The following is an 11644-nucleotide window of genomic DNA, read 5'->3' on the forward strand; positions in this document are numbered from 1 at the left end:
TAGACTCCGAGGCAGACCCCGCATCCGGTGGGTGTGTGCTGTCGAAGACGATGCACGTTCAGCTGGTGTTCGTGGGGATTGGAGAACGGCAGCCCGGGACCGACGGTACTGGAGGATCATAATTCGTTCGGCGCAGGATCGGTAACGGACCGTTGCTACTAAAGTAAAGTAAGTAAGTATTTGAAACCGTATGGATGATTTCCAAAAAATGACCACTAAGGCAGCGAGAAATATCGTACAACAAAAGGATATCACCATTGGCGGCGGCGGTTTCTCTTTGCTCGGCTAGAGAGTTAGTCCAGGCTCTCTTGGTTCGCCTACAAGCACGGTTAACAGCCCTTTCCAGTTCGGCGTATCGTTGACGGGCAGCTGTCTTAGCCGATTTGGTCCGCGCTCGCTCAATGCCTCTCTCCGCTCGTCGATCTTCCTCCAAGTTTCATCTGAAATCCACTCCCTCCGCCCGCTGCGCGCTTTGCCGAGGGTTTCATCACTGTCCAGGTAACCAGTAAGCATTTCCAATGCAATTTAAATGCAAGCCAATTAGCATTTAAGTTGCCTTAAATGCTACCTAAACGCTATTTTAGCAAAATATGCGGCTACTTTACTGCTAGCCCTCTTATAGTGCTGACAATGCTTATTTGCAGCTAGTTACCGACAAGAAGAATTTAAATAGAATTGTGGATGCCAATTTACAACAGTTGTGCAATCAAAATGCTGATAAATAGCAACCTGCAGTATAAAACGCCAGGGATGCTAATAAACGATTGATTTACTGCTTATACTAATGCTTATTGGTTACCTGGGTGGTTGTGATGAAGGCGTTGTTGATGCCGGTCTATTGCTCTTCGACGGTTCCACCAGGTGGCAGCTCCGAGGCTCGAGATTCAAGTTGTTCGTCATAGGCCCTTTTCACCTCAGGATTCTCCAATCGGCGGACGTCGTAGAGGCACCCAACTTTCTCCTCCCGTCGTTGGACACGTGCGACGCGCAGACGTCTCAGCAGTAACAAGATGATGGTCGGATGCAATATCAGCGCTGCGTTTGTTGCGTACATCAAGAAGGCTCTTTCACCATTTCGGGCTAATGCAGATGGGGTCGATATGGTTTTGTGTTCGACCATTGCGGGAAACCCACGTGACTTTATGTACTGGTCTATGGGGGAAGAGCGATCCACCAATGACCATGTCGTTATTACCACAGAATTCTGTAAACAGCTCCCCGTTTTCGTTCATCTCTCCTAGGTCATGGCGTCCCATGACGCGTTCAAGGTCCGCTTTGTTTGAGCCAATATTCGCGTTGAAGTCGCCCATGTGGATTTGGATATCCCCCTTCGGGATTTTCTCAACCACGCTGTTCAGCTGGCAGTAAAAACTCGTTCTCCTGCAGGTCGGCAGCATCTGTTGGCGCATAGCACTGGATTGCTGTAAGGTAGGAACCCGTGTTCTGAATCTGGCAACGATTCTTCGCTCACTTATCGGTTCCTACTTCATCAGGGCCACATGTGCCCCTGGGCTCAGTAGGAATCCAACTGCTCTTTCTCGAGTAGCTCCTTATCCTGGTGATGGAGCTGATATCTTAATGTGGGCGGGAGCCACTATGCCCCCTTTTTCTGTTAGCGTACGACAACCAAGGTTGCGTACTCCAGCCGGCACCTCGTGGAGGTATAGGAATATAGGAGTTAATGAACAGAGGTTACGGAATTCACATGTTCATCCATTGCCAGCCAACATACATTTGCCAGGGTAGAACATATTTACAATCAACCAAATCATTCCGTTTAAAGAAAAATTTGACTAAATATTCGCGCGAAATTACCACAGCAAGGAAGAAATTCAGAAATTTATCTGGCCTCTCTGCCTTTTATTGAGCCATTTTCTGATGTTTGGCTTCACCCTGTGACTGTCAGATTTGAGCAGGGATGCCAGATGTGTAGATTTGTACGCAAACTGCCCAAAATGCAGACTGTTGAGTTTGGGTGTACGCTATACTTTCAGATCTTTTTTCAAAATATTTTTTTAGGTTTCCATTTGTTTGAGGCTAATTTGTGTTCTAAGCTCTTAAGATTATCAAAAAACGTTCGAATATTATTGCACAATGTTTCCAAAGCGGCAATATTTTCAAACGAAATTCAAGTAGTTATTTTTCGGATTTCAACTGTTCATTTTTTTTTGTAAAAAAAAAATCTGGCATTGCTGCGTTTTAAGTTGAATAATTGACGTAAAAATATTACTTTGATTTAATACGATTCGTGTTTGTAAATGGCTTGTTTTGGGGGGAAATTTTAAATATTTCTTCTAATATTTTGGATAAAATGATTTTTAGTTACTGCGAGCGCAACCTCTAATACGTTCTTCGAGAGTGGGTAGAAGAGAACAAACCAAATCCGTGCGGAACCTGTGCTGAAACCTCTTGTTTACGGTGTCGGATTACTCTACTGCAAGATCTAAGAATGGACAATTGCCATAATTATGCTACGACTTGTAAGATTATCAAACAATATGAATTTAACTGCTAATTTTGAGATGTTTTGGTTTGCAGCAAAAAAGCGAAGAATACCGATCTCAGACGACATTCACATTATTATCAAAAAATTCCGAGACAAGGATAAGCATGACGAAAAACCCTGTAAGTAACTGTTGGCTTGTGATATATACAAGTTTACAAATTATTTCTGGCATTTTTTTCAGCGACGTCAGGCGATCATGATTACGACGACGAGCATAGCATGGACTCGGAGGAACTCAAACGAGTTCGACAGCAAGAGCCATCCTCCTCCTGTGTAGTGGCTAGCACTTCCAGTAACAGTAGCGGAACACTATGTTCATCGAACAATAACTTGGGCGCTGGTAGTACTGGAATCACTATCGGAGGAATGACAATACAACAGCAACCAGTTTCTTCACAGCCCGATGATATCAAACTTATTTTGAAAAAGTTGACAAACATCGAAGAGCTGCTGAAAGTTGTTGCCGAACAGAGTTTCAACCGGTTGGCTGCTCTCAAGCAGGAAGCTGGAACTGGTGCAGCTACTGCCGCCAATCTTGGCTTGATTGCTGCCGAGCCAAGTTGCATTAACGTGGAGTCTATGTTTAAGTTCCCACTGAGGACACTCAAGGAACTGATCGAGCTGAACAAGGGCATCTGCAGCGACGAGAGCTTGTATAACAAGCTGTTTGAGTATCTCACCAAAATTAAGCTGGAATGTGATGAAAACATTGTGATGAATGCTCTCGGTTCGATAGTCAGTGACGAGGTGCTCGATGCAGTATCCTGGGATGGCGGTAAAAAGTTCAAATTGTCTTCGCTGGTGATTTTCAGCGATTCTCTGTACGGTAAGTACGATAATTGAGTTCGGTTTTTGCGTTGACTCTATACCTGCGTACGATTTATTTTAGTGGCCTGGTTCAAGGATCGGCTTAAGTACGACGAGTACGTCGCGGAAATGAAGGACGCAATCGAAAAGTCTCACAAGCGGTACGCAAAAACAAAAGCGAAAAAATCCACCTTACAGCAGCAGTCGCAGCAGCACCAAACGCTCACACTGACAACGGCCAGTGGAACCACAACGGCCACGGTCGTCACCGATGGCGGTCAGCTTTTTTTGTCGTAGTCATCCATTTATTCAGTCAAGGTAGGTCGTTTTTTCACTAATTGTTCCGTTCATTTTATTATTTGCTCTGCAATAAAATTCTGTGTCACTATACATGCACTTTCTTCTTTATAAAAATCAGTTTGTTGAATTGATATGTCTATCATATATTGCACTTTCCGTTGAAAAAAGAATCGGACAGAAGTTAGAAACACGGAAGTAGGTTTTACTGACGGTAGCGTTGAAAATATGGCGAGGCAAAGGCAGTTGCTAAATAACAAACTTTATAGTCAAGTGTGATCGATTACATAAAATAACAGAAAAAAAAATGTACTAATGGTTTTGAAAACTTGATAAGACAAGAATACAAAAATCTGAGAACAATTTTTTGTGGGTTTGTTTTTAAGAGCATATTAAACTGTGAAAATTATTCGTAAAAATTTTTAGATGTTACAAAAAAAGCTGTTTGCGTATGATAGGTACTTTTATTGGTTAAAATACAACAAAACTATACCAAAAGTCTGCAAAAAATTATGGCCCTAGCAGGCGTTGAAAAAAATCGCACTCCTAAAATAACGTTTTCACTTTTTTCTCGGACCAAATTTTTAGTGAATATCAATATTAAAAGTAAAAATGAAATTACATTACGACTCGGAACTGTGTCGTTATCCTAGAACTGCTTTTTCGTTCATTCTAAATTTTCTAACGTGGAAGTATAACTTCGTGACAAAAATGTGCACTACCTGTCCGTTCTACAAACATTCGGCCATTTTCGCTGGCTTATATCTGATCGTAGAACTGGTAAGCTCGCTTTAATCCGGCTCGCTAAACGTATAAATACTAGTCAAAGCTTTATGTCTCGACTTCATTGTAGGCACTGTCTTCGTACAGCCTGATTCAGTTGATGCTCGGTACCACCGATCCCGCCGCTCGTGTGTGGGTTCTTCCGCTGCACCTGGGTAGCTACCATGTGACGCTTCGAATAAGCAGTTACTACTTCCAGCTGGCAGGTGCACTGTTTTCCGTTCAGGCAGCGGCCCGCAGTCTGTACTATCTAGTTACCGGCGGTTACGAAGCGCTGCTTGGTTTGGTGGTTTTCGTTCCCCTGTTTATCGCAATAGCTGCAGTTGGCGTAAGTAGTGAATACAAACGAGAATGTCCAGGCCAACACTGCCGAAGGTTTATACTGAAGCAAACGCTTCGATTCGGTTCGGCGTTGGTTTATTGGTCCAGCATTTGCTGTTTGTTGTACAACGTATACTCAAATTGTATATTCAGTGGGCATTAAATAGATCAAGGATTCTCTAGGAAGGTATTCGATGTTTCTTTCGCTGGAATTTATAGATTCTAGATCAAATAACTAACGATAATATCTTCACCCTTGCAGCTAATTTGGAAAACGCTCTACAACTCTGGTGACTTTAATTTGTCATCTATTTAAATCGTTTTGCATCCTACATGGGTCTTACTTACTTACTTACTTAATTGGTTTTCCGTCCCAAGACATACCCTGTTAAACAAAACTTCTCCAATCCATTCGGTTGTGGGCTACGGTTCTCCAATTCCTTAGTTTCTTGTATGGACATTATTACTGCGACCAGTACCAGGTTCTTATGTAACCAATAATCATTATCTTAAACAGTAAATCAATCGCTTAATAGCATACCTGGCGTTTTCACAGCACTTCGCTGTATATATTAGCTTTTTAACTGCAGCACAACTGTTGTAAATTGACATCTAGAATTCTATTTTAATTCTTGTTGAGCAGTAAAGTTCTACATATGGCCCTGATTAAGTGGAAACCAACAAACGAAAGAATAATCGTTGCCAGATTGAGAACTCGGTTTAGAAACCTTACTGCAATCCAGTGCTATGCGCCAACAGATGCTGCCGACTTGCAGGAGAAAGCGAGTTTCTACAGCCAACTGAAAAGCGTGGTTCAGAAAATCCCGAAGGGGGGCATCCAAATCCACTTCGGCATTTGAACTCGAAGATTGGCTCAAACAACGTGGTAATAACAACATGGTCATTGGTTGATCGCTCTTTCCTCATAGACCAGCACATAAAGTCACGTGGATTTCCCGCGACTTTCTAACAGAAAACCGAATCGACCACATCTTACTTTCTTGCTTATTCAGCCGAGAGCCGGGGTGGCTCTTGCCGTATCAAGAATTCCTCTCCATTGTACTCGGTCCTGGGCTACTCGTCGCCAATTCGTTGCGCGTCTTGACACACGCAAGTCGAGCCATCTAGCACGTTGAACGCCACTATTCCTGGTGCCGGTGGGGTTCTTGAAGAGAACGGATTTCACTACACAGTCGTCCGGCATCCTTGCGACGTGGCCGGTCCACCGTAGTCTTCCAACTTTCGCCAGGTGTACGATAGGAATCTTTCCAAGCAGTGCCTGTAGCTCGTGATTCATACGTCTCCGCCAATCTCCGCTTTCCGTTTGCACTTCGCCAAAAATAGTCCGCAACACCTTTCGTTCAAAAACGGCAAGTGCACGTAAGCAAAGTTACCGTTTCAAGTACGTAGAGGACTACCGGTCTTATTAGCGTTTTGTACATCGTCAGCTTTGTGCGACGGCGTATGCTCCTAGATCGAAACGTCTTGCGGAGGGAAAGGAGGCTAGGTTTCCAGCTTGAATGTGTCGTTGGATCTCCTTACTCGTGTTATTTTCGGCGGTGACCAGAGATCCCAAATATACGAACTCATCAACCACTTCCAGTTCATCGCCGTCAATAGTCAATGTCCGTGGGAGGTAGACAGGAGCCTTTCCTACCATATATTTGGTTTTCGACGCATTAATTTGTAGTCCTATCCTCCTAGCCTCCGTTTTTAGTCTGGCATAGACTGCCTCCGCCGTCCCACAGTTTCTAGTAATAATGTCGAGGTCGTCTGCAAAGGCTAGGAGTTGGCTATTCTTGCTGAATAGCCGCTCGTTTTGATGCCCGCTCGCCGGATCACACCTTCAATAGCGATATTAAATAACATACAGGACACTCCATCCCCTTGCCGTAACCCTCTGCGCGATTCGAAAGGACTTGAAAGTGCCCCCGAAACGCGCACGTAACACATCACTCGTTCCAGAGTAGCTTTGATCACCCGCGTTAGTTTGTCCGGAAAACCGTACTCGTGCATTATCTGCCATAGCTGTACGCGTTCAACGGTATCGTATGCTGCTCTGAAATCCACGAAAATATGATGCGTGGGCACGTTGTACTGTCGACATTTCTGAAGGATTTGTCGGAGAGTAAAAATTTGATCCGTAGTAGCACGGGCCCCCATAAAGCCCGCCTGGTACTGCCCTACGAAGTCTATTGCTATTGGGGATAGACGACGCAACAAAATCTGGGAGAGCACCTTGTAGGCGGCGTTGACCAGCCTAATGCCGCGGTAGTTACAGCAGTCTAGCCGGTCACCCTTTTTGTAGATGGGACAGACTACGCCTTCCATCCACTTCTCCGGTAGTTTCTCTTCTTCCCAAATCCTTGAAATCAGCCAGTGAAGTGCCGTTGCTGGCGGTTCTTGGCCATTTTTATAGAGTTCAGCCGGGAGTCGGTCCTTTCCGGCGGCTCTATTATTCTTCAGCAGACCGATTTCTCGCCGGATCTCTTCGAGATCGGGAACCGGTACGCTATTGTCGTTTGTATTGTGATTGTTTGTGATTAGATCCCCTCCCTCGTCCCTACACATGTCAGGTTTTGGTGTGTGGGCCTTGCGAGTTTGGTCCACCTTTTCGTAAAACTTGCGGGTGTCATTAGCCCGGAATAGTTGTTCTAGCTCCTCACGATCTCGGTCCTCCTTCTGGCGCTTTTTCCTCCTCAGGATCGTGGTCAACTCGTTCCTCGCTTGTCGATACTTGGCCAAATTCTGTCTCATGGATATGCTCAGACAGTTTTCCCAAGCTCTTTTTTCCTCTCTATCGCTTCTTGGCATTCCCCGGCGAACCAATCATTTCGTGCACTCGAGGTTTCCACACCTAGCACCGCGGTTGCGGCCTCGTGGACGGCCGAGCGTATCCTACTTCAACCGTTTTCGAGGGTCGAAGCATCTAGCTCCACAGAGGAAGGCAGAGCTTCATCCAGTACGCGCGTAGTTTTCGGCAGTTCGCGGGTTGTCTAGTTGCCGAATGTTTAGCCGAGGAGGGCACCTTTGTTGCGAGGTATAAACCGTCGATAGTTTTGAGCGCACTTGTACTGCTATTAGGTAGTGGTCCGAGTCAATATCCGCAGTCCGTAGGGAGCGTACGTTAGTGATGTTCGAGAAAAATCGGCCCTCGTTGAGAATATGGTCGATTTGATTCAAGGTTCGTTGGTCAGGTGATCTCCAGGAGGCGTTGTGGATATCTTTATGGGAAAAGAAGGTGCTTTTGATCACCAAGCCTCGGGAAGCCGCAAAGTTGAAGCATCGCTGGCTGTTATCGTACGTGTCGGTGTGCAGGCTATGGGGCCCGATCACCGGTCTATACATTGCTTCCCTGCCGATTTGGGCGTTTAAATCCCCGATGACGATCTGGATGTCCCGTGGTGAGCAGCTGTCGTACGTTGCCTCCAGCTGCGCATAGAACCCTTCCTTCTCGTCGTCGGTCCACCTTCGTGTGGACAATGCGCGTTTATGACGGTATAGTTGAAGAAACGGCCTTTTATCCTCAACACGCACACCTTCTCGCCTTTGCGACAGATCTCCTGCAGTGCCATGATGCCAAACTTTCGTGGTTCTAGCTGATCGAGCAGCACCCTGTCACCACCAACGAAATTTAGCGATCTGCAGTTCCAGGTACCAAGTCTCCATTCCATGTCCTTATTTCGTCGCCTTGGTCCATGCCGAATGTTCCGAGAAGATATATCTTGACTCTTGTTGTAAGTTTTTTTTGGGTTCAGATATGATCGGTTACCTGATCTCCGTTAAGCTTGCTCGTATTCCGGCTGGTACCACCTGGAGGTAGGGATAGGAGTTGCTTGATAAGAGGTTAGGGACCACAATGGGGTCTGTTTTACACATTATCCAACCATTTATCGACCAACCAGGTGAGTCACCTAGGTGACAGTTGTCACCTGATTCGCGGCGAATCCAAAATAGTCACGTCACTCGCCTCGCAGAATAAGGGTGATAGGTGGAGGCGTTGGAGAGGACGGCGTGAAGCCGTGACGAAGGCCGTACTACCGAACAAGACTGACACATGCAGGAAGGTTGGTAAACAGGAGGAAGGAGAAGTTTAAGTACATTCATTGTTATTGCTTATACAATTACAGCGGGTCTGGAAAGTGTAAAGTTCTGTCATTTCTTCTTCCTCCTCATTAATTCATCATCATCAGCGTATTATGGCGCTAGTGTGGTCCGCATGGACTCTTTCATCATTATCACAACCACCTTCGCTCAGCCTTGGACAGACTTGGCTCTAACTGCCTCACCTCGTGCTGCAAACGGAAACTTTTACCCCCATCGCACTTTTGCCTCTTTTTACTCTATCCTACTCTAGCCCTAATAACTTCGTGTTAACGTTTACGTCCCCGACATCAAAAATGAATGTACTTTCAGTTACACTTTTGGCTCTATCTCCACTGATTTTCAATCGATTTATATGCAACTAGCCTTAAAAGAACCACATTAGATTGGCCTTTAAAGGAAAAATATGTTGGTAAATTATGGTTCCATTTTCCCGGAAATATTCCAGATCGCGTTGGGATTTTTTTTGACGTCATAAGTAACAGATGAAATAAAATTAAAAAACAGCTTAATTGACTGTGCAAAAGTTATCCATTTTATTTGTAGTCACTAATAATGACTTTTACACTATCCTGTAAAACGCTGGCTTACGCCTCACACTCCGGAACATCTGTTGTCGGTTCTACCGGAAATCAGAAATGGTCATTTGGTATTCTCTTCGAAAGTATGGTAAATGGTGTTTCAAATCACAGGATTTTTCAACACGAGGTCTTTAGTGCATACTTGGACGTATTTTGAGTCGATCAGGACATTCCAGAGCTTCCGGAATCGGTTTTACCGGAACTCAAAAGTGGTCATTTGGTATTCTCTTCAATAATATGGCAAATGGGGTATCAAATCATAGGAGTTTTCAACGCGAGCTCTTTAGAGGACATTTGGATGTTTTTTGATTCGATGTGGACATTCCGGAACATATGTTCTCGGTTCTACTGGAACTCAAAAGTGGTCATTTAGTATTATCTTCGAAAATATGGCAAATGGGGTATCAAATGACGGAATTTTTCAACCCGAGCTCTTTAGTGCATATTTGGATGTATTTTGAGTCAATCTGGATATTCCGAAACATTCGGATTCGATTCTACCGGAACTCAAAAGTGGTCATTTGGAATGCTTTTCGAAAATATGGCAAATGGGGTGTGAAATTATCCAAATCGGCTCAAAATACATCCAAATGTCCACTAACGAGCTCGTTTTGAAAAATCCTGTGATTTGATACCCTATTTGCCATGTTTTTGAAGAGAATTCTAAATGGCCTCTTTTGAAGTCCGGTAGAACCGACAACGGATGTTCCGGAGTGTGAGGCGTAAGCCAGCGCTCTACAGGCTAGTGTAAAAGTCATTATTAGTGACTATAATTACAATGGATAACTTTTGCGCAGTCAATTAAGCAGATTTCTAATTTTATTTCATCTGTTACTTATGACGTCAAAAAAAATCCCACCGCGATCTGGAATATCTCCGGGAAAATGGAACCATAATTTACCAGCATATTTTTTCATTAGAGGCCAATCTAATGTGGTTCTTTTAAGACTAGTTTCAGAAAAATCGATTGTAAATCAGTGGAGATAGAGCAAAAAGTGTAACTGAAAGTATCTTCATTTTTGATGTCGGGGACGTAAAGGTTAATTGAATGTCCTCAAAAGTGTTGTTTTACTGGTAGACTAGAATTTCTTTTTATGTCCATTCATTTTACGTGATTTCGTTTTACGTCAGAAGTTTGAATTAACGTCCTCTCGTTTTACGTCCAAAATTTGAATTAACGTCGTCGTCAATTCGTATTACCCCCACTTTTTTTGTATGTATGTATGAATGTATTGGGGGAATCCACCATCAGTTCAAGCTCCTGCCAGTGTATGTGGGTAGACTAACTGTAGATCCAAATCTGATTGTCAAATGAATTTCACACTAAAGCTGTTGTGGAAGGACCAAAAGGGATTGGGCGGACCCACAAGCAGAGACACTTGTGCGCATTCCGGGATTATGAGAATTTTCTTCCAGCATTAGGATTAGGATCCTTCCATGTAACAATCGATTTCGCTGCACCAGCTTTAACCCACGTGGTTTGTTTGTTCGAAGAGTGCAACATAAATATTGTTTCAGACCTTCAGGGATTTCCTCCTAGTGATTCCGGTTGACTCCTCACTCCTTCCTGCAGTTTTCCACTCAATGCCTCTGTATTTACGAATTTATCGTATAATGCATATAATGAATTTCTCACATGACATATAATGAAATTAAATTAATATGGATATAAATAGAACGAGCTCACCAGCAGTCCTTTGCATCAGTATAGTTGCATCATTTGAGTTTCCATCAGTGCCACACGATACATCAGCCCAGCAATATCCATGTACATTATTAGTAAATTTTACGGTCAATGTTTCCATTGTATAGTAGGTGTTTGAAGAGCTAGAACGAAACAAATAATTAGAATATATGTTGGAACTTACCTAGACACGTCTGCCCAAAACCACAATTTTGAAATCAGGCAGCCGGGATCCACGCAGCATCGCATCTCCTAGCTTAGCTATTCAATCTTAAGAAAAAAGCATTACCGGGTATGACCACGTGGAGGTGTTAGATAGGAACTTGGGATGGCTAGAGCTATGTTGGATGCATCTTCATTGCCTTCCCCCTTTCATACCCCGAATTAACGTCTACTTTGTTTTACGTTCAAAATTTGAATTAACGTCCTCTCGTTTTACGTCCAAAATTTGAATTAACGTTCACTTTTTTTTAAGTCCCCCCAAAAGTGGACGTAAAACGAGATTTGAGTGTACCTAAGTTGAGAACCGCTGCAAGTTACCCTGTTTGACGATACGCGATA

At 43.8% G+C, this 11644-nt stretch overlaps 2 protein-coding genes across 2 annotated transcripts; both read left to right on the plus strand.

The window, feature by feature from the left end:
- Positions 1 to 2255: 2255 nt before the first annotated feature.
- Positions 2256 to 3962, plus strand: LOC128743208 (uncharacterized). The gene is made up of 4 exons (XM_053839738.1): positions 2256 to 2480; positions 2539 to 2625; positions 2688 to 3332; positions 3396 to 3962. Exons 1-4 carry the CDS (start codon positions 2450 to 2452, stop codon positions 3608 to 3610), a joined length of 978 nt encoding a protein of 325 aa, XP_053695713.1. The 5' UTR covers positions 2256 to 2449; the 3' UTR covers positions 3611 to 3962.
- Positions 3963 to 4222: 260 nt separating this feature from the next.
- LOC128739508 (uncharacterized) lies at positions 4223 to 4877 on the plus strand. The gene is made up of 2 exons (XM_053835002.1): positions 4223 to 4390; positions 4464 to 4877. The coding sequence occupies exons 1-2, from the start codon at positions 4223 to 4225 to the stop codon at positions 4875 to 4877; spliced, it is 582 nt and encodes a 193-aa protein (XP_053690977.1).
- Positions 4878 to 11644: the final 6767 nt, after the last annotated feature.

Source organism: Sabethes cyaneus, chromosome 3, assembly GCF_943734655.1.
Source record: "Sabethes cyaneus chromosome 3, idSabCyanKW18_F2, whole genome shotgun sequence".
In the NCBI taxonomy this organism is placed as follows: domain Eukaryota; kingdom Metazoa; phylum Arthropoda; class Insecta; order Diptera; family Culicidae; genus Sabethes; species Sabethes cyaneus.

What these genes read in the sequence shown, in the direction of transcription:
- LOC128743208 (XM_053839738.1), top strand. Translation starts at nt 2,450, where the DNA reads ATGGACAATTGCCATAATTATGCTACGACTT. An exon ending in CCATAATTATGCTACGACTT is followed by an intron (nt 2,481 to 2,538) that starts GTAAGATTATCA and finishes TTTGGTTTGCAG; the next exon opens with CAAAAAAGCGAAGAATACCG. An exon ending in TTTCAGCGATTCTCTGTACG is followed by an intron (nt 3,333 to 3,395) that starts GTAAGTACGATA and finishes GATTTATTTTAG; the next exon opens with TGGCCTGGTTCAAGGATCGG.
- LOC128739508 (XM_053835002.1), top strand. Translation starts at nt 4,223, where the DNA reads ATGAAATTACATTACGACTCGGAACTGTGTCGTTATCCTAGAACTGCT. An exon ending in TATATCTGATCGTAGAACTG is followed by an intron (nt 4,391 to 4,463) that starts GTAAGCTCGCTT and finishes ACTTCATTGTAG; the next exon opens with GCACTGTCTTCGTACAGCCT.